Genomic DNA, 24,045 nt, shown 5'->3' on the forward strand with positions numbered 1-24,045 from the left:
TTTTCATTTTAGTTTTCTGAAATAGCACATTCTTGCTGAACTTTGAAGTCTGGACTCACCCCTAACTTTTCTACCACTGGTGGAAAAAGTAAATCTGATGCTTGGGAAAAATACTGTATTGCTGAAGTAGACTTTGAACTTTCTCACAATATAAATATGTGGTGCCTGTGTATGGTAAGTTTTATAGAAATATAATGTTTCTGTCAAAATGGACTTTAACATGAGCTGGAAAACAGGCAGAAAATTTAATGGCACTGTCACTAAAAATGAAGTAAAAACCACCAACAAGCAACAAAAAAGTTTCCTTTATGAAACCCATAACCAAGTGATGGTCTATTTTGTTACATAGCTTCATTTCTGCATACTCTTGATATTTCATGCTGAAGAAAAACCTTATACTTCACTAACATCTAAAAAATAATATGTCCTAAAACCTAGAAAAGTTACACACTTTCTTAATATGTTTTCCAGCCTATAAAAATGTGGAAATATTTCAGCTATTTTATCAGGCTTACTTCAATTTTAATGACACGGTTACCTCTTTATCTTACACTTTTATAATCCGGTACTGTGACATTATTTCTAGTATGTTTTACCCATTTCCTTTTCAACCTCAAACTAGAAGATTCTTGAATTGTAAAATTTTTATTGGTAAATATAAACATTAAGAAAATATGTAAAAATTAAAATATGTGATTGGATCAATTTAATGATAGTATATTCAAATCAGTTTAAAATATTATATAACTCTCTCCTCAGTGAAATAAGTAGTGAATGTCAGTAAATGCACTGTTAAGTTTTGATTTTCTGAATAAAAAGTAATCTATCAATTTTACTTTACATTTACTAATAAGCCTAAATACTCTATTTAATCTTATTTTAATGTTGATTAGGAGACAGAGAATATGAAAATCTATTTCTGATATTTTATTAAATAAATTCAAAAGGCTTTATGATAGCATTTACTGTCTTTAAGCATTCATTCTATTTCTGTAAAGAAATTCTTTAAGTAGAAACTTTTAAATACCAAATCTTAGCATGAATTACATTGGAGATGAGGCAAGTAGGGACAAGAGTGAGGAAGACAGTCCAGGCAGGTTGGCATCCAGTGGTTTTGTTTTGTTTAAAGCTAATTCCTAGACAGTATGCATAAATGTTCAAATACATGACCACATGAAAGTGGTAGATGATCTATAAATTGTATATGATCAATACTGCTGATGTGTTTCTTTACAAATACTCAAGATTTTCCATGGTAGACACCTATGTAGAGTATGATATCAGAATATCATGTCCTCATTTAGTGGAAATCACTTATTCAAATCACATATTGGTGAGGGACTTTATCCAGATCTGTCCTGGAGAAGTAATTCAGAGACGTTATCACTTTGGAAACAATAATTTTAGTGTAAACATAATTGGATTTATCTTTTTTTGTTGACATGAAATAGTTGAAGAAGTTATGGTAGATGTTAATCTTGAAGCATGTGATAATGAGGTAATATCATAAATTCAGGGGTGAAGAAAGAGTTTTTTTATAACATACTAACTGGAACTTTAAGGGTGGATGTGTTCACATCCTTCCATCTGTCTTATCCCTCCACCTAGCCTGCAGATGCTCTAAAATGCAGTGATGAAGATTAGAATAGAGGCTTTTAGGAATGTACATATTAGTTAGGTTAGGGGACCGGTAATAAACAGCATCAGAAACACAATCTGGCTATGTATTAGAAGGGCAGTAAAAACAACAAGAGACAAAACTGGTTAAACTCAGAAATCTATGTGGCATTAGAAATAAAGGGAAAGTGCTTCCAATTTAAATTAATCCTGATTAATAAAGACGAATGCAAAATAAAACATGGCACAGATTCGTAGAGATACATTACAAAGATAGAACCGGAGCTATTATCAACAGAGCACCATGCATAAGGCCATCATTCTTCAAGTCAATCAAGGACAAGAATTAGAAAATCAACAGCTATACTAAAAGATGGAGAGGAAAAAAATAGTATGTGCTCCACCAATATTTGTTTAATTACAGTGAATTATTGAGTGAAGGAGAGCAAACAGGCTGCAGTTAAATGACTTCTCCACCACAGCCTTTTAAGAGAAAGGATTTGTCAGCTGTTGATCAGAGTGCACTAGCCACAGTGGAAGGATGGCTGCCTGAAGAGATGAGTTCGCCATGTAGACGGGTAATAGGAAGACAAAAAGATCTGTCTATACATGAAAATAACAAGAATAGGCAAAGCAGCTGTCTGTATGAAAATCAAGAAGGAGGAGGCTTTGCAGTATGTTAAGGGCTTTTTAAATATAAAATGAAAGTAATTTGGAAAATACCAAACATTTATGTATCATTAAAGATGTAAAAAAAATTGGACTTGGTTACTTGGTTGCCTGGGAAGACACTAGAAGAAGTGATCAATCAAATTTTAATCACCTGGAAAACTGTGGGTTCTATGAAACACCAACATGGTTTTCTGAATAGCAAATCATGCCAGACCCATTTAATCTTGTTCTGTGATAGCATTACAGGCCACAGAGACAAGGAAAAATGATGGCGACAATTCATCTTACTTTCAGGAGGTCTTGGAATCTGCTCTGTCACATTTTCATTGACAGACGTGGAAAAATATGACCTCAGCCACATTATTTTTTAGGTGGGTGGATACACAACATGCTTGAATATTCAGTTAAAGGATAAGTGAAGGATAAGTGAAGTTGCAATTAGAAGTTGTACTAATATTCTGATGTAGATCTAGGAGCTGGTTCCTGGGGATCATCTAGTCAACTGCTATTAAATGACTGGCATTAAGTAATTTAGATGTGCTCATCAACATTCCAGCTAATCATAAATTTATTTAGTCAGTCTAAGTAGGCGATAAAAATTGAAAGGATGGAGTAATATAAGCACACAAAACAGAAACCTGGAAGAAATTTGTCTTATTACAACATTAATCAACAACACGATGCTACTGTGAAAATTGGCAGCTCTCCACAGGGAAGTCTCAAAAGGAGTGAGACAGGCAAGGACTTAAAAAACAAAACCAAACACCTTTGGCCTTTTCTTTGGTTTAGCTAATCACCATCAAGATACTTGTTTCCTATTTTTGTCACTAATATACTTTTAAATGAATTCAAAGATCAAGTTTGCTCATCTTTGTGCTTTTCAAGTGTTCTGCCTGTGTATGTATTATTTTTGTAACCAGAGGATTCAAGCTACCTTTTGAAAACATGGTTAAAAAGCAAGCAAACACAAATAATTCAGAGAAAATATGAGTGTATGTGTCTCGAAAGTGTTTCAGGCAATAAAAGAAATTGAAATTGATGCCCATTAGGAAATCACAAAGTGAGGAGAGTGATTTAGCCCATTTAGGGGGATTTAGGGGGACATAGCATGCCATCGCCCCTGTGCTGGGCTGTCACACACATCTAATCTTCACAGCACCTTACACGGAGAAAGAGGAAAGGACACTGGAGGAACAGGCCAGCTGGGTAACTTTCCAAAGGTCTCACAGAAACAGAATTCACACTCAAATTTGTATTGGTGCCAGGTGTCCCTAACGGAAAGAGGATTAAAATATTTCTTTATTTCTTTAGTGTGTGCATGGCATCACCATAAAAAAGATTTTAAATTTATAAATATATATTTTAAGGGATGCCGTAGACTTTTTCCTTTTCTTTCTCTAAACATTAATTCAGATTTTCACATAGGGTCCACCTTACTCTTGTGTAAAGATAGAATACAACCTGTAAAAAAAAGGTTACAAACCCTTATGAAAATAGCTAAAACCACATTTTGTAATATTAATTATATTTATTTTAAGTAAGCAAAATAAATGAAGTTTAGTAAAAAAAACTTACAGTGGGATCTGGGGACATTTAGGATTTTATCTAATATGAAATTTTCTAATTTTTCCTTCTAGGTGTCCTATATTTTTCAGAGTCCTGAGATACTTACTTTAGAATGCTTACTTAATAATTTTTATACTTTATTTTGTGACATAAAACAGTGTTCCATTTTTATATCATGAAATAATAAATGTTCATTGTAAAAATGAAATAAACAAACGAAGGAATGGAGAAGAGTGGGAAAATCAGCGACAAGGCTCAAAACTGGAATATCGGTTTTCTAGAAATAAATTTAATAAAATCTGATATAAATGACAATAGAAAGTAGGAATCATATAGTACCTGTTGAATTATAGCTTGATTTTTCAATTAAATATGTACCATCGCTATTTGTATCACTCTTTTTAAATACTGTATAATACTCCATTGTATACCAAGACAATTGGAGGCTTAGACAATCCATATAACTGTATATTGAATGTGCTAAAGTTTTTCCTTTTTTATAAGCAGCACTATAATCAACATCATTATACATATATTTTTGCAGACTTTTCAGATGATTTTCTTATAAGTTCCCAGAACCAGAAATGCTGTCAATGGGAATGCATGAACATTGTATTAGACACCCCACAGGGAGCCATCATTTACTAATTGAAAAAATATTTTCCAGGCACTTTGCTAGGTGCTAGAGTTATGGTTGTGAATAAGATAATAAGTTCTTTATTCTTATTAAGCTTCCATTCAGTTGGCAGCTTGCATTCTTATTAAGCTTACATACAGTGGCATGAAAGTAGGTGGCTGAGCGACAACTTTAGGGCCTCCGAGAAGGCTGCCCCAGGGAAGGGACTTTCAGTGTGATAGTTAAATGGGTTAAATGGTAAAATGAAGCCAGGTGTAGGAAATATGGGAGAAGACGTACTCTAGCAGGATCTGAAATTTCAAGAACCCTGTACTGGGAATGAGTCTAGTAGTCCAGGATGGGAAACCAGCATTTGGCTAGAGCAGAGTGAGGCGAGTCAGAGAGAGATGTGGGCAGGGAAGCGAGTGGATTACAAGGTGCAGGGGCCAGAGCAGAGTGTGTGGATTCTGAACATGGTGGTAAGTCACTGGACGATGTTAAGTTTTAATTTAGTTATGACATACATATATTAAAGTGTGCCCATAATAGGTATACAATTCAATGAATTATTCACAAACTGAACACATCCACCAGATAAGGAAAGAAAACATTATCAGCATTTCCTAAACCATCTTTATGTTGTCTTCTAGCCACCATTTCCCACCAAGAATAACTACCTGACTTCTAACAGCATAAAAATTTTATATATAGTATATACAGTATACGATGCTTCAAGAAAGAGAATGGTTAATGGTGATCAAATATTGATGAGCTATTGAGCAAGACGAGGGCAGATATACACTATTGGATTTGATATCATGGAAGTCATAGACGGGTGGCACTTCAAAGGAGAAGAAAATGAGATATGATGAGGTAGAGAGTGCAAATGTAGATAGAGAACTCATGCCAAAACTTTTGACAAAACATAAAGGACTCTAGGGAATGTGCAATTAAAAGACAGGTTTTGAGATGTTAAATATTACAGCATGTCTGTATAATGAAGGGAATAATCTAGTGGAGAGGAGAAATCAGGATATAGAAAAACGGGGACACTGTATGAAAGAGGGCTGTAAAAGGTGAAAGGGAGTGGAGTGCAGAGCGCAGGTGAAGGGGGCTATGTCTGGAGCTGAAGGGCTTCAGTTTTAACAGGAAGAAGGACAGTAACTCTGGCGAGGATGTCGATAGGTTGGTGAATTTCATTGTGGACAGTGAGATCACTAATCTTTTATGAATACCTCTTTTCCCACACACTCCCCTATCATCACTGTGTATAATCAAACCTGTTGATCTCTGTAAAACAGAGTGGGCTCTATCTCAAAATTACTGGTGCTTTTATGAGAAGCGGAAATTTGGACCAGATGGGTAAAGAGAGAAGATAATGTAAAGACACAGAGAGAAGATGATCATCCACAAGCCAAGGAGAGAGGCCTGGAGCACATTCTTCCTTCACAGTCTTCACCAGCCCTGTCAAGCACCTTGATCTTGGGCTTCTAGCCTCCAGGACTATGAGACAATACATTTCTGTTGTTTAGGTCACCCAATCTGCAGTGCCTTGTTGCAGTAGCCCTGAGTTTCCTGAGGAAAGTCTTCGTTGTTTAATAAAGTTTTGTAAATTAAATAATAAAATAGAATAATAAGATAATGTTATGTGTAACTGACTATGATATACTAAGTTAAATGTCCAATGTTTTACATATGTGGTAAATGTATAGCATTGTGACTGCCACAAACGAGGTGTATAATAGAACTATTTTATTTTCTCTTATTTACTACAATGAAGAGATGCTGAAGTAAAGAAAGAGAGAAAGAAAGAAAGAAAGAAAGAAAGAAAGAAAGAAAGAAAGAAAGAAAAACTAAAGAAAAAATGAAAGAAAACAAAGAAAGAAAAGGAAGGAAAGAAAAAGAAAAGAGAGAGAGAGAAGGAAGGGAGGAAGAAAAGAGTTAATTTATAAAAGAGAGAAGAAACTAACACATTGTATAGGGAAGAAAGGGACCATATCAAACAAAGGCTTCCAAAAGCAGAGAGTAACAGACTTGGAGTAGTAAGGTGCTGATTGGAGGAGGGTAGTTGGTAGGTTTACTTGGCCAGAACTGTCAGTGTATCTAGGCTGTTGTTTTCATGTGATCTTATAGTTTGCAGTGTCTTTGCTATAATTGCTTTAATGTTATTAATAGTAAGAATGGAGAAAGGTTGTCATGAAGTCATACACGGTACTGTGTTGACTGTTTTTTATTTCCTTTTTAGCTTTTTGAGTTACTGACACATTATTGCAGCAAAACATATGTAGGGTCAATTCATGCTGAATAGTTATTAGAAACCATGATAACAAAAGTCATTACACTGCAGTTCAGTTTTGACAGTAAAATTTCTGCAACATTATCACAAATCCTCATGCATTAGTGCAATGATCCTTACTATAGTTTCATATTAGAATCAAAAGATTGCTGTAGCATGCTTCATACAAAAAGTCAAGCAAGCCAAATTCTTTTCTGCTTTTACAGATAACATTTTTGCTCTTTTTCTATGTATATCATGCAGATAGCAGCTTTCTTTTATATACTTTTTTCAATAACCTATGAGTATATTGAATATATCATTCTTTATAATGAGAATTTTTCCTTGAAAGAACACACAACTCTGATTACCAGCACCAAAGGAAATAATTTGAAAGTGATTTTATATCTGACAGAAATTCACAAAAATTCTAAAACTATATTATGCACTGCTTTATTATCTTTCTTTTTTTCTCAGATGATGTGTTGGCTGTGTGTCTTTTCTGTTGGTCAGTGGTTCACTACAATGGAATAGTAAAAGATTTTACAAAGGACATCTGTAATAGTCAGGGTTACTTTCATAGAAAAGCTTTGAGAGTTACCCTTCAGCTGACAAAAGGAAACATTTTTAATGCTGATCTGTCCACAATATTTTTTCATAGTCACTTTTCAGAAAATACTGAAAGGGTCAGATTGTGCTAGTAAAATGTTCATTTGTGTGTGTGTGTTTGTGTGTGTGTGTGTTAATGTTAATTTATTCAGGTCTATTTCAAGAAAAAAGAAGAAATATTACTTGTAAATTAGTGGCTAAAGAATTAGTTAACCTCAAAAAACTGAGTAACTCCTTCCTCAGTAGGAAAATCAGGTTTATACAGGTATACTCAGAATATGGGCAAGTAGACCACATTTGGCTTTATACAAAATATGTTCTCTGGAAATAGGGATATTAAAAAATCCTGTTTAGTTGTGTCATAACTGGACTGATTGTGGATTCTTTGAAATTGCTTTAAAATTGAAGATGCCGGATTTTACCAAGTGAAAACATTGTATATTGTTATATCATGTGTTGTCTTTATTGTCATCTTCTCCAACTTTCTCAAAATTTTACAGATTTGTAATGAATCTAATAAAATTTCATGTTATGGTTATTTCTAAGAAATGTTTATTGTTATAGCTATTGTGAATGGGACTTTTTTATAAACACTATGTGCTAACTGGTATTTCTTAGTATGAGGTCTGGATATAACTCCAGCTAACCCGTGTGTCCTTGTTAAGTCTACCCCTCGTGCCTTCGCACAGACGTGAGTACACGTGGCTTTCCAGTCTGTAACCTTCTGTCAGCTCTACCTGATCAATGAAGGGTTGGCCCATTGCTCTCCTCCCTAGAGCACCTACGTGCCTTCCAAACTGATTGTCATAATGTCACTGTTACCCTACACTTCTGTCCTCTCCCCCCACAAGTCACCCCATTTTGTAGCTGTTATAGACTAAAAGGTCTTTTATATTAGGTTAGTCATACCAAGATTTGTTACAAGAAGTAAAGGACACATATTAGTATAACAAATGATAACAATATCGACAGTCATTTCTTGTAGGTGTACAATATACAGTTTGTAGCAAACTATTTCAGGTGCTTTATATTTAAAAAAATATGTTTATGTTCCATAGGGTTGTTGAGGAAATTAAATAATATTATGAATAAAAGCTTGTGAAGAGCCCTGCACACAGTAAGTGCTTCCTGCGTGTTAACCATCACTATATATATTTACAGCAGGTGGTAGGGAGACTTGAGTATTCCCATTTTTTTCAGAGGCCCAGGGACATTAAATAAGTTGTCATTAGATACCCCTCCTCACTTTCAATAAGAGTACCACTCTGAAGAAAGAACAAATGACCTAAAGAAAACATTTAGCACATTAGTATGCGTTTTCCATATTAATATTTACCTTAGTAAATGATTATAAGACACAGCTCTGTAGATTAAGGGAAAGGTGATTACAAGAGCAGCTCTCTCAAATGTTTATGTCACTGTGATGCATATGTGTAGTTCCAAACTAAAAAACGAAATCATTATGCGGATGTTTCCACAGAATTGCAAATCAATTGCAGCTGTAAGTCATGCATTAGACAAGCCTAAGTAGAAAATACACCTATTATACAAGGTGCATACAATGAACATTTTACTTGTTTTATTGTAATTTTTAAATGGCTTTTGAGTGATAAAAACTATTATTTCATTTTATGGCTGCAGTATGGCATTAAGTAAAGTCAGGATTTGAATCTGAATGGATTCCAAGGAACGTAATCTATTTACTTGAAAATACTCCAGGTTTTTTCTAGAACTTTACAGGAAATATAATGAACACTTTTACTTTATCAAAGTTATATGTAAGCAAAACTTCTCAAATGTATGATTGTTGATATGAGATTTTCTCCTATTCTATATAGAATAACATTTTTCAAGGTGTAATCCACTGGATACTTGGTTGTAAACAGGTTTTCTAATAGGAAATTTAGGGTTAACAAAACTAACAGGTTTCTTAAAATGGATTTCTCAGAATCTTCAACATACAAATGGAGTTTAAGTCTTTAAAAAGGAGATGCATTGTGCTTATGTATATATACACATATCATGTATTTATATAATATATGTATCTGTATCTACATGCCTAGCTCTCTTTTTCTTTACATATTGGGGTGTATTGACATTTGGGGGCTAGAAAATGTGTGTGTGTGTGTGTGTGTGTGTGTGTGTGTGTGTGGAGTCTGTCCCTTGTCTCCACCCATTAGACACCAGGAGCACAGCACCCAACTCCAACCCCAACACCACCCAGGTGTGATGAGCAAAAATGTCTGCAGGCACTGCCAGACATCCACAGAATCTCTGGGGAACAAAATCGCCCTTGGTGGGGAGTCACAGACTATGTATATATATAATCTATATACACACACACACATATCCATGTATACTATATATACATGTATGAACATTTATATATGCATAGTTATAAATATTAAAGATTTATTTACACCTATAATCTACATATATGAAAATTTTAACATGAATGTCTTTATATATCAGAGATCTAATCACACTCTATACATCACTTTTAATGTGTTGCTGTATGGTTAACATGAAAAAGCTGCTTATTGCTAAACATCTCCAACATATCATCTCAAAATTACATAAGAATACCTAAGTCTACAATTCACTCAGAACTGGTACTGACATTTTTCAAGTGTAAGATAGAAATAAACATTTGGAGTTTTGACAACAGAAGGGAGATTCGTTGAGGTAAAATAATAGATGACCAACTCTCTGCTCCTGTCTCAGGGATTACAAAAGCTCTTCAGAGATTTCTTGAGAGTTCTTCAGAGGGTGGGAACAGTCAGAATTTAATGCAAGCTTATCAGCCTATGAAATGTGGCAACTCCTTTAGGACAACTGTGTGTATGTGTGTGCGCGCGCACATACCTATGTCCTAAGAAAGGGAGGCAGAAATATTGACGGGGTCTTTAAGTAGCTGCTGTAGGCAGAAACTATTTTTAAAATTATGGTTTTCCTAGCAAAAATAAATACATTTCTATTCCTATTTCTTGTACTGAAACAAGCACACAAACTCACCACTCAGAGCCTAATTTTAACATATGCAAGTAAAGGAGCAATACAATGAGATACCTCCCATCACAGTCAGTGTCCCTCCACTTGGGTGACCTATGACACACTCGGTCTCAGCTGCGTGTTTTACAGTGGAGATTATAATAATAACAATAATAGTAATATAAAATTTTCCAGGATTACAGAAGGATATTAAAAAGATAATGTTTCCAAATTGCATGACACAGGTACCCATCCACATAAGTGCTTGTTAAGCATTGACTGATTTTGTAATAATTTGTATTCTCTCAGTTTAAAGGCACTGAGAATTGGAGTAGGCAAACTGAAGTTTTATAAGTGGTTTACAAAAACATGAAAATGTATTTTAACCAGTTTTGGAAGAGATCTTGTTTTCAGGCAACAGAAGAGATCAACTTGCTTAGCTTACCTTCCTTTGCAGAACTGAAGAAGTTGAAACAGCAATTTTATCACATACATGATTTTACCAATGTATTCATGTTTTTTTTTAAAAATACCTATTTGAAAATTTTGATGAAAAAGTCTATTTTCACATAGAAGTACAACCTATTTTTCAGATGTTTTTCTTCATTGCCCATGAACATGGAAAGAATTTTGAATAATCACTTTTGTTTACTACTGATTTTTAAAGGGGGAGACACCCATCACAGCAAATTTTAGAAGTACAGGAAACTATCGAGAAGCACATGCAAAAGGAGCAGACGTAATTTTATCACCAAGAATATTACTATAACAGTATAACATTTGAGTCATCTGCATATAAAATTGTGTTAAGGAAGGGAACATTCTTATTTTTATATTTAATTTGCTTTACTACTCTATTACATTTTCTTTGCTGCTCTTGGCATCAAAACACATAGAAATATGAAAAAATGTATAATTTGTGTAGAAAGAATACTCCCTAAGAAATATAGTGCTTAAAATATAATTATTTACTATGCCCAAAAATGCATATCCAAAGCATTGAAATTATTCTAAAACAGGAAAAAGATACACAAAAATCCTAAAAGTGAGATCCATTTTTATCTGGCAAGGGAATCAGGGTTGAACGGTGTCTTTGTGCATCTAAAACTAAGTCGGTCAAAAGATTAAAACCTAGGTATTTGGGAAATGCACCAGTATCCAGGGAATGCACGAAAATACTGAAGGGTTTTTGCAGTTTTGATGGCCAAATTCCATCCTGTAAGCAGTGCATTAGACGTTAATGACATACGATTTCTCACTGACAGATTTAACAGCATCAATAAGGCCTCTCTGTCCATTGCAGCAAATTGATCCTACATGACACTGACAAGGGCAGCCTGCACTTAATGACCTCCATTGCCGAAGGATGGAAATGAAAAATGATTGGAAGTACAAATAAATCTTTGAAAGTTTCCCTGAAACAGGTGTGCTAAAAGTGCTTCGTTTAAGGGGCCATCACAAACATAAACCCAGTCTCCTAGCATGCCCCAGTCTCTGTTCAAACTAGGGTTCACTTCTTGGATCTTGAATCAAGATTTGCTTTAAATACAAAAATGACATCAAGACAACTTTGTTCTTACTATGCAAATACTATGTTAGAAATTTCTCTTTCCTTTTTTACTGTGGTATATTGTATGTTTTACTTTTCCACTTTTGTTATTGTAGATTTTACAAAATTGAATTCCCAGTGACTTCTGGCAACCAGAGAGGGTTCACTATTTCTCTGAGTTTCTAATTAGGTCCCATATTTAAAAGAAAATAGAAACCAAAATTGAAGCCCATACATCATGAGGAAGATTTAGAGATGTGCATGGGAAGTTACTTAAAGATAAAACTGAAATTTAAAGTCTATAACATATGAAAATCTATGAACTAGGAAAATTTGGTATTCTAGGTCATAATAATTAACAGCAAATTAGTATAAAATGGTAGATTAGAAAATAAGGACTTATTTTCTGAGTATCCTTTCAAAATTAAATTTCAAAAGATTGATAAAATATACAATAAAACTCTACCAAAACACTCTACCCTTTGGTGACATATAAAGGGCCCTCTTCGGATCAAAAATCCCATGACTTACCACTTGCTATTTTTTATATTAGGTAGGCCAAATATGCAATTATTTAAAAAAATTAAAAACCTACCTCTTTCTTATCTCTAATTGAAGAATCAAGGGATAACTGTCTATCATATAGATTGAAATAATGGTTCTTTTCTGATAAGAATGTCTCCTGTAATTTCTGATACTCTTGAGCTAAACGTAGATTTTCTTCTAGTGAATCATCTTGTAGTTTCTAGAAAATAAATATATAGATATATTTAATTAAAATCATTTAAATTTATTTTGGAATTTTTATTTCATTTGAATTATCTAAAAGTATATTACATATTGCAGAAAAATAGTAAAACTAAAAGGATAGTTCCCTGACAACAATATGCTCCTTGGATTTCATAATTTTCTTTCTTGATGCAGGTTTTTTTTTTCATTCATTTATCAGAGTCTGACTTCTGTTCCCCTCTTTTCAGGACTTCCCTCCATATGCTGTAGGAAGTACTCAGTCCTGGAAGGCTCCGCTCTGCATCCCAGGAGCGTTTTTCCAGTTTCCCATCATTTTTTTACTTCCTTCAAGCCCCACTGCTCAAATAGGTCGAAGACATGTGGGTGCTTAGAATCCTATTTCCAAAAGTTTCAGAGTGGTGGCACTCACACAAAGCACTCAGAATAGACAGAAAGGAAGAGTAAAAGACAGGAGTAAGGAAGTCAACATTCAGAAGCATCCAGAGAAAGCCATCATTTGTTACTAGTATTCTTGAGCTATATTAAAGCTTAACTCTCATTCTGTGTACAGTTGAGAACTTTGTTAACACCTTCATGTCAAATCTAATACAAACCACTTAGAATATAATTTTTACAACATTACCCACTGGCAAATTGAGCACTATCTACCATTTTAAGTCGGACGTATGAATTCAGATTAGTTGCTGTGTTTTCTACATTCCTAGCACAGAAATTTTTCTCTGGCTCCTTCAAAAAATATGGAATTTATCAATAGCCTTAAATATTTTTAAAATGTTACTCCAGTAATTCCTCTGATGGGAATTTAATCTAAGCAAAAAGCTTTATTCATTACAACATTATTTATAGTAAAGTTTTCAAAACACTTAAAAGCAGATTAATCATGATAATGATAATGATGATTAAATAACTAGGCACAAAAATAACAATTGTGAAGCAATTTAAAATATGTGATTGCCATTCCATCAAACCTTTAGTGTAAGTTGTTAAAAACATATACTGTGGTATTAGAATGTGCATAGATAAAATGTAATTCAGCAGAAAATTGCCTGTACAAATATTTCTGTATTTGTACACTTGAAGATTTATTAAGGTCAACAAACAAATTTCTCATGAAAGCCTGGTATCCATATCGATCTCTAATGATTTATACTGTGTCATAACTCTTCAAAAAACCAAATGATGGACTGAGAAGCATTTTAAATGTCCTTGTCCTAATTCTGGCACAATAATTTAAAACTTCAGAAACTTCTATCTAGTAAACTTGCCTAAAACCCATAGAATTATCTTTTAGTAGGAAGACAAAGTATGAATATTTTTAGTTGGTGGAAATACTTTTAAAAAGATGGTTACAGATCTTTTTGATATTTTAGCGCTAATATTAAAATATAATCCTCAAGTGATTAACTTAAAACTTTAATAAATGTTCTGGAGGATAGAGGAGAAATAATTTTGATATTTTGGTTTGTTTGATTTAACATGAGCATAACTCTGATACTTGTGGTGTTCCATTTCTCAATTACATTTCTTTCAAGCCTTATCTTATACTATCAACATTGAATTTGAGAGGAATGCCATGTGGGATTAACCCATTGAACAAGTTTTAACTGGGGATATCCTTGGTACTTTATCCTCTGCTCAATGTGTAATATGCAGTTTTACTTTCAAATAAATATACTTTCTATTTATACTTTAAAACATTTTTATATCAATCATGATATTATACATTATCATTTACCAGCAATATATAGAAGGACTTGCCTATTCCTGAAAGTCAGTGACATTCAGATGTGCAATATGGTTTAAGTTTTTAAAAAATTTTAAATACATGTATTCTGTTGACACTGAAAGTTATGTTTAACTGTGGTTCCACCTCACAACTCTATTTTAATTTAACCCATAGACTTATAACATGCACGTAAAACAATTAGGGAATGATTGTTATTGGTGGAAATATGTCCATGAGAAATAATGCCACCACTACTAGAGTTGAACATCTTATAAAATAATAGCAGTAGAGGATATTTAATGTGTGCACTAAAGTCAGGGTTGGTGATATAATAAAAGGGTGAGAAGAAAGAAGAAACTAGTGAAAGAAGAAAGGTGATGACTTTCACGTACTTTTAAATTCAAACCCAGCTGAATCCCATCTGTAGAATCTTTCTACTTAAGGTCTGGGCTAAATATCAACTTGAAAAAAAATTTGTTTCTAAAGCCATTAAGAAAACCTTTATTTGCACTCTGTGGGTTAAAATAAGTGCCCTCTGAGTTGATTTAGAATATTATTTCATTCAGTCATTCATTTATGCATTTTCATTCAGTTACTTATTTATGGCTTTATTTAATAATTACTATGTCTCTGGCTGGCATAGCTCAGTGGATTGAGCATGGGCTGTGAACTGAAGCGTTGCAGGTTCGATTCCTAGTCAGGGTACATGCCTGGGTTGCAAGCCATGACCTCCAGCAACTGCACATTGATGTTTCTCTCTCTCTCTATCTCCCTCTCTTCCCTCTCTAAAAATAAATAAATACATTCTTTAAAAAATTTAAAAAAAATTACTATGTGATAAACTCTGAGATATAATTGTGAACCTCAAAAATTTGTGGTCTTGTAGCAAAGATTTATATTAAAATCACACAAATATATAAGAAAGTAGAATTCTAAATATTTTGCATTTATTTGTTCTTCATATGTATGAAATTCACACCAAAGTTCTAAATACAACACTTTCTCAAAGCCAGATTTGTTGGTAGTTATTCAATTCCCATTATAAGTGATTATAAAGATGATGAAACACTAGAAATATGGCTTGATAAAGAGAAGAAACATGGTGAGTATCCCAATATTTCATTAGGAAATAAAAATTATGTCTACAAAGAACTAAACAAAATTTATATTATATGCTCCATTATATGCTCATTATATGAGACCATCATTTGTTTCGTCTCTAAGACATGTTGAGCAAAGCAGAGCTGACATGGGTGTGCAGGTTTCCATTACATAAGTGAATGAAAACAGACTAGTAGTTAGGAAGTGCATATATTAAACACTTTAGAACTACACAGTTTATGTGCCCACTTTTATGAAATAACCTATTGGCAATACAACTGCCTATTTAAATGAAGCACATTTACATTATCTGATACTATCTGATACTTCATACTTAAGAGATGAAGATCTCAATTATATAAAGAGAATTCTCATAATATATTTTCACACTGAACATTAGTCCAAGGATACACCACCGTGTCTATACAGCAAGATTTCTTTCCCTGGGCGCATCGTTGATGTTTACAAGTTATATGAACCCCTTGAAACTACTCAGCATTTTTCTTGGGTCAGCTAATTAGCTAGCCTATGATCCTAAAAGTATTATTGAGAAACCTTTGCTAAAGAAAGACCTGGCTTCCTCCTCTGTCAGCAAGAGTGCTGAAAAATGAAGGCAGATGGAGAACCCCTTAAGTTATCCAAATAGTAGGTCTCCATTTTTTTTTGGTTGGCCTTCCTTAATCTTTATGCCATGAATTTCATCTTGGACTTTTCCTCCATTTTCTCAATTTTCAGTCTATTTTTCTCACTCTTCCCTTTTTCTTTTCCCTCTCTCACTGGGTAAGTGGGGAATAGGGAATGACAATCAGAGCTTCTTTTGGATTCTTTTGGGCAAAAACATAGAGTACACATCATCTATTTTTGTGTCACCTTGTGATATATATATACCAGAGTTTAGAAATAGGGCTGAAATTGAATGTTAATGTACAAATTCCACACAAAGTAAAGAACTAGGACAATAGCATTGCCTCAGTTGTTATATTATCCTCATTTTACAGAAAAGGAAAGATAAGACAAAGAGAGGTCAGGTGAGGCAAATTATATTTTTCAAAAATGGCCACAGAAATATTTTCATTCCTACATGTTCTTCTGGAGCCTTGTCACTCCATAACAAGAAACATAGTCTATTTCTCCTTCCCTTGAACTCAAATAGACTTGTGGCTTCTCCAGCAAATAGGATATGGTTGAAATTACTAATGATGTGACTTCCCAGGCTATTTTATTTTAAAAGGCAGTTTAAAAATAAAGCTAGTTTATTATAAATAAAGCTGGTTTATGAAAAAAGCATATAGCTTCTGCCTGGTCCTCTTCTTTGGGGTTATTCACCCTCAGAACCAGCTACCATGATGTGAAGAACCCAGGCCACACAGGTGGCTGTTTCAGCAAACAGCTGCAGCTCAGGTCTCCGAGAGCAGTCAACACTCACTGTGAGGGAGTGAGCTGTCTGAAGACAACTCCGACCCCTAGTCCCTGAGTTGTCCACAGGCTGGTTCCAAATGTGTGAGACATGAGACAAACTGGCCTTGCAGCGTCCCGTCCAAATTGCTGGTGCATAGAATCACGAGCCATGAAGTTTTGGGGTGTTATGTGACCATAGCAACAGAAACAACAGGTGTACGGTGCAAGATGAAGCACATATTGAGTGGAGCACCTGGGCTTTGCATCTTGGCAGAGCGATTCCAGATCCCATTCTCTTTGCCACCTAATCCACTTCCTTCATAAACATGAGCCTGTACTCCTCAACACTACACGATGCTGTCTTTACAAAGCTTAATGACATTAAAAAAGCAAATCAAATAACAGAATTACTTTTCTCTAAGCCCTTTTCCACTGAGCAACTGTGTTTGTTTATAATCTGGCTGACAGATAGCTTGTTGCCATCAATAAAATGGGCTGCTGAAGGAAATTAGAACTTGGTCTCCTTGGAAGCTACTTTTCATTGTAGTCAAAATGGGCATGTTGGTAGTAGCATATAACCAGTCTCTTGTGTTTTTTGTGCTACATGGTTTTGTATTTCAAAATTTGATTAGGCCTGATGCATTCACTGGCAAGACCAAGTACCCAAGTACGTTGAACTTCATAGCTGAAGCCTGCACGATTCTGGAGTATGGGTGAATGCAGCAGAATAATGCCACTCACCAAGACCTGTGGAGGTCCAGCCAGATACACCCACTCTAGAGGAAGTCTAAATCTATTTGAACTTAAAAAAATTAAGATGGACTAATGGCAAAGATTACAAGAAATAAACTTGATCTAAACATTCTAGATGGATGCTTATAATTAAAATATTAGCACTGTACATGCATATGTAGAAAACCACAGCTATTTACAAATACTTTTTGCAAATAGTCCTAGTGTCTATGGCTAAATTTATACTAATATATCCTTTATACCCTCAGTTACTCTTAATACAGGAGATTGAATCCAGTTCACCAGGCAGAGGGGTTAGCTAGGTCCTTCCTTTGATTACATATTGTAAGAGAGCTTTTTTGGACACAGGTTTAATTCTGGCTGTCCTATCCTGATATGATTTTGTATGGTTGCCTCAGATGATCTTGTCCGAAGATCTGTCTGTTATATCCTGATTCTTGGTTATTCACAGGTTACGACAGACAACTCCTTTCTTTCTTGCATCTGGCGAGATCTCTGCTGCCATGGGCGGCACCACATTCATCTTAGTCCCCTCACTGGAAAGAATTGACTTCCTACCACAACCACCAGAAAACAAAAGCTGTATTACTGGTACTTATTGAATCTTACTCCAGAGCATTCTCACATCTAGCATTTCACTTATTTATTTGTTTGTTCATTGAAGCATTTGTTTAGCAGACAGTTTACTCTGTGGGTCCAGGTCCAAGGCTATCCCAGGGATTAAAAAGATAACCTGACACCAGAGATTACAGGCTAGAGTAGGGGGAGGCAGAAGTATAAACAAGTCTATCGATGGTATTTTTTTAGGTATCTCGACTTGATTCTACCAGGTGGAACCGATTCTATCAGGTGGGGAGCAAGGTCAGAAAAAACTTAATGTAAGAAAAAAGTTAGTGACCCGAACCTTAGAAGAGCCATATTATTTGGCAGGAATAAAAGCTGTCTGGCCACACAGGTCAGTATACATCTCAGTACAGGTGGGTGAGTCCATCAAGAGCAACATTTTCTTGGCTCCTTATAGGACTATTGACTCGTGTATTAGATTTTCATAGACCATGTTTCATGTTCTGCTATCTCTTGACTTTATAATGTTACTAATAGTGTCGACAATAAAATGCACCCACATATTTAGTATCCTGTTGATACCTATCACCATAATGCTTCATTCCAAGCAGTGTTTCAGTAGCACGTGATCCTGTATGCATGCTTACCCACTGCACTTCTGACATCAGACTGTCAAGTCTCCATAGTCCCCACATGTGCCTTTGACATCTTTCTGCCAGTTTAGGGCACTGTATTGATAGTTTTGCACTCAGTAATGCTTCAATGTTATTAAAGCAGGTATCAATACTACGGCTAATTCATAAAATGTGCAGGGGATAGATTTTAGAGTAAATAGGTCCTGGAGGCTCCAAGTCTCTGTGCATACTGTCACTTTAAAAACGTTCCTTTTGATTCACGGGCACTAGTGTGGTGAACACAAATGCTGAAAATACATGCCAATTCTCTAACGATATAACAGGGAGAAAACATACAGTTTATTAAGTATATCACCTACTGTGTGCAAAGAGGTGTTATTGTACTGCTGCTCTTTTAAAATCTATACACCGATTACTATCGAAAATGAAAGTTCTCCCCAGTGTTTCCAAGGAGCAAGTCTGTAAGAGTGAGATGTGTCGATACCCTGAAGCCTCAAAGTAGCAAATAACTGTTTTAACTCTCCTAGGACCCACTTCTTTGTCTGTGCTGCCATGGAAACCAATCTCTTGTCCAACATGAGTTCTCTGGTAATTAGTCTTGAACATTCTTGATTTTTAAATGAACAAACCAGTCCTATTGTTATATGCTTCAAACTCTACATATTATTGTTTGACAAAATGCTCTCTATTCACTAATTCATTAAAAAATACTCATTGAGCCCTGGCTGGTCTGGCTCAGTGGATTGAGTGTGGCTTGCAAACCAAGGGGTCACCGGTTCAATTCCCGGTCTAGGGCACACGCCTGGGTTATGGGCCAGGTCCCCAGTGGGGGGCGCATGAGAGGCAACCACACATTGATGTTTCTCTGCCTCTCTTTCTCTCTCCCTTCCCCTCTCTACAAGTAAATAAAAGATATGTTCTAAAATAAAAAAATACTCATTGAGCAACTTGTATACACAAGCACTATGGAGACACTGTGAGAGGTGAAATAGCAACTTTATGACACTGTTTGATGACAGCCTGCCGCATATCATCTGACCAGTTAAACTGGTCCTTGCCAGAGTTCAGAGGGATACTTCCTTTAGCCACCTGCCTCTAGCACCCACATCGGTGACCACATATAGCATTCCTTATCTTAGATCCCTGACATGTTTACAAATTTAGCTACTGTCGACTTACTAAAAATTAGTGTACTAATTTTAGTGTACACTGTCCATTAGTGTACTAATGGACACTATGGCATTGCCTCTTGGAGCTCAGAAAAAGGTTTATTGGGAATTTATGAATACTTCGTATTAACCCTGCTTGTCCCTTATTATTTTTTACTGTGTTCATTGTATATATTTGACTGGGAATTATTGATAACAGCATGAAAAAATACACAATTTCAGGGCCGAAGGAGCTTGCAATCAGGTAAGGGAATTGAGGCATTCACAAAGCTAACCTCATCAGAATACATTATACATGAAAAAAGGATAAAAGCATATCCAAATAATAATAGGAGTTCCATAAGAGATTAGTTCTAAGTTTCAAGGAAGAGTTCATTTGTGAAGAGATGCTGAAGATATTTCATATACAGTGCCCTGTATGTGTCCTTGGCAAGGAAAACCTGATCTAGAAACACAGAAGCTTGTTAAATGCTAAAAATCACCTGATTGGGGGTGTGTGTTCATAAAAAAGGAACAATTACCTCCATGTTGACCATAGTGTTTCTCCTTTAATTACTTAATGGCTTTAGGAAATGCTATGCAAATATAACCTGTATTAGCTGTTACCTTTGCATTTGATCTGGTTTCCTTCTATATAGTTGTATGTCCCCTCAAAGTATTCAGTATAACTGATTAGAAAAACAAATTAGGTTATAAGAAAAAGAGAGTAAAAGCCAGTATCATGTAATTATTCCAATAAATTTCTCCAAGTTAAATTATATAATTTAAGTAGTTAAATTATATGTACATTCTAAATGACAGTCACAGTAATAATTCCCTAAGTTTATTTATTAGTCATTAATAAACTTTAAATTTTAATCCTGAGTACATATTTGAGTTTAATAATGTGTCCTCTAACACTGCTCAAGTTTGTAAATAGAAACATATTTGCATATTATTTCCTTTTTAAACATTCCTATGCATTATCATAGTTTAATTATATTTCAATTTGTCAATATTTTAAAAATAGTTTTAAAGTCTGCTACTCTTTTCACCATTTCATGTGAAAAACTGAGCAATTTCCTTTTCATGTGCCCTTCCTGATTTGAATAGTTTAAGATTTAGAAGGTTTCTTATTTACTCACATTTTAATGATATACATTTCTACTCCACTGGTGGAAAAGGCTGATCAGTCACAGAAAGGTCAGTTAACACTAAATAGACCCTTTCTTTATGTAATTACAAAGAATAATATCTTTGTGCTGATGGCACTGCACAGGGAGTGGGTGATGCAGAGAATTAATGCGCTGCCTTGTCGGCCCATGGGATAGAGATTCCAATACAATAACCACAACTTATTCTAATTATGCAGCTTTAAAAGGTCATCAGCAAAAAGAGTTAAGGAATTATCAACTAACTTTATCGTGAAGTAATAATGTACTACATTAATGCAGAGACTGTAAGAACAGGACCTAGAAACTTTATGACAAAGGAGAGACAGACTGACCTAAATGGTTCCAGAATATATATGATGGTATAAATTATGTCAACTCATTGAAAATTAAGATATGTGATGCTTGTAACTTGCTACTGATGTGGTCAGGTAACCTGACCTCACCTGATGTTTATAGAAACTGCTTAAATTTGAAAATATTTATGTTTAATGCCAATTTTATGGCAACATTCATGTTATACTAGAATTTAAATATTTCTTTAAAAATTCATTTGCTATAAAATAATACATGCTGATTATACCACACACACAAAATAGAGAGGTGCACGAAGTAGAAAATTAAAGCCCCTTTTCACAAACAATAGCCATGTTTAGACCCCAGGGAGAGTATTAACGATTTGGTGCAAGTCCATGAGGAATAGATATTAAAAAAAAATTCTTTCCTTGACAATGAAACAATTAAGCCCCTAATAGTCAGTTTCTTGTCCAATGTTGCAGAGGAAAAGAGCAGGATTAAGGCTAGGATACACTCTCAGTTCATCCTAGCACCCTGTCTGGGAGTACACCACTTCCTAAGCTTGGATGGGAATTAGAGTACTCAAGATTTCAGACTGATGAATATGAATGCTCTAATTTCTGAATAATCTGTAGAATACAGCAGTCTTTAAAAATAAACTGAATGCTCACAGAGAAAAAAAGTTATTTGAAATTAAAAAAAAATGAAACAGTCTCAGTGTCTTTTCCTTGGGAGGCAGGGTCAGGGGACACGGGACTATTGTCACAGAGGTGCCAAATATAAGTACAGTAAATAATTCTTAGTCTAATAAAATATCCTTAGGAATATAATTATTATTAATGCTTCTTTTCTTTTACTTTTTTTCAGTCAGATATTCCCCTTTCTAAGAAATTAAAATCACAGATATCTCTAAATCACCTGATGTTGTTTTTCATGTTAGGGCACCGTCTGCACCTTGCAATGTATCTCAAGTAGAGATAGGATTTAAAACACACAAGGCAGAAGACATGCAAATGGCCATGAGACACATGGAAAGAAGCTCAATGTCACTGCTTATGAGGGAAATATAAACCAAAACCACAATGAGATGTCACCTCACACCTGTGAGAATGGCTATTACCAAAAACACAAGAGATACCAAGTGTTGGTGAGGATGTGAAGGAAAAGCAACCCTCAGGTACAGTTGGTTGGAGTGCAAACTGAAGCAGCCACATGGAAAGCAGTATGGAGGTTCTGTAAATGCTAAAAAGAGAACTATCATATGATATAGTAATTCTATTTCTGGGTATTTATCCAAAGAAAAAGAAAACACTAATTCAAAATGATGTATGCACCCTTATGTTCACTGCAGCATTATTTATAATAGCCAAGACATGTAAGCAATCTAAGTGTCCACAGATGGGTGAATAAACACAATACATACATACAGTGGAATATTACTCAGCAATAAAGAATGAAATCTTGACATTTGTGACTACATGGATGGACTGAGGGAACATAATACTAAGTGAAGTAAGTCAGACAGAGAAAGACAAATACAATTTGACTTTATTTATATGTAGAATCTGTAAAAGAAAACAAGTGAACACATAAAATGGAAACAAACTCATAGATACAGAGAACAAACTGATGGTTGCCTGAGGACAGAGGTGAGAAGAGCCAGCAAAGGGAAGAGGTATAAGAAACACAAACTTTCAGTTATAAAATAAGTCACAAGGATGTAATGTACAACATAGAGAGCAGATTCAATGACATCATCATAAGTATGTGTGGTGATAAATGGTTACTAGACATTGCGGTGATCACTCTGTAAGGTATATAAATGGTGAATCATTAATTTGTACACCTGAATACAATACTGTATGTCAACTGTAATTAAAAATAGACTTAAAATAAAATAAAATAGAATACCTAAGGCAATTTTCTATGAATATTCATCTTGAGATGCATCTACTCCCCCAAATAGCTAAATCCCAATATGAAAAAAAATCATATTCTAGAACTGGGATCATCAAAGTATGACTCTCCAGCCAGATCCAGCTTACTGCCTATTTTAGTAAATAAATGTAATTGGAGCACCATCACCCCATTCACTCATATTGTCTATGGCTGTCTCCACTCTGCTGTGGCAGATTGGAGTAACTGTGATAGAAACTGAGTGGAGTGTGTAGCCTATATTTAGTATTCTTACCTTTACAAAAAAAGTTTGCTGACCATGCTCTAGACCCTTAATTAAAATATAAGTATCATGCAAAACCAAGTTCCAATTTAGACCTCTCATTCAAGATCTATTTAGGTTGTACTTATGCCTATATACAGAGAAACTGCTGGAAAGCATTTTCTTCATTTTTCCAGTAGAGACACAAACCGAGGAGACACAGTCAATTAATAATTCAGAAATGTCTCTAGCTTCTTAAAAAGTCATGAGATGCTTAGGATTTTAAAGTATTGTACTCTCAAAATGGACACAATAACTTTACAGAGTGGTCAGAGCTATTAAAATATCTTAAACAATGTCCAAATTTATTCATCCTATATCCCCTTGAATTAAATGTGGTTCATGTAGGTCTTGCATTATAGGAAGTTAGAGGTTTGTTAATTTTCTA

General features: G+C 34.7%; 1 protein-coding gene across 1 annotated transcript in view; it reads right to left on the reverse strand.

The window, feature by feature from the left end:
- CCDC178 (coiled-coil domain containing 178) overlaps positions 1 to 24,045 on the reverse strand; it is a 278,777-nt gene that overhangs the window by 81,963 nt on the left and 172,769 nt on the right. The window contains exon 18 of the mRNA XM_045850302.1: positions 12,491 to 12,640. Coding sequence (XP_045706258.1) covers positions 12,491 to 12,640 — 150 coding nt within the window. The remainder of the gene's footprint in view (positions 1 to 12,490; positions 12,641 to 24,045) is intronic.

The sequence above is a fragment of the Phyllostomus hastatus genome, unplaced genomic scaffold, assembly GCF_019186645.2.
Source record: "Phyllostomus hastatus isolate PE091 unplaced genomic scaffold, TTU_PhHast_1.1 phas_contig_80, whole genome shotgun sequence".
NCBI lineage: Eukaryota > Metazoa > Chordata > Mammalia > Chiroptera > Phyllostomidae > Phyllostomus > Phyllostomus hastatus.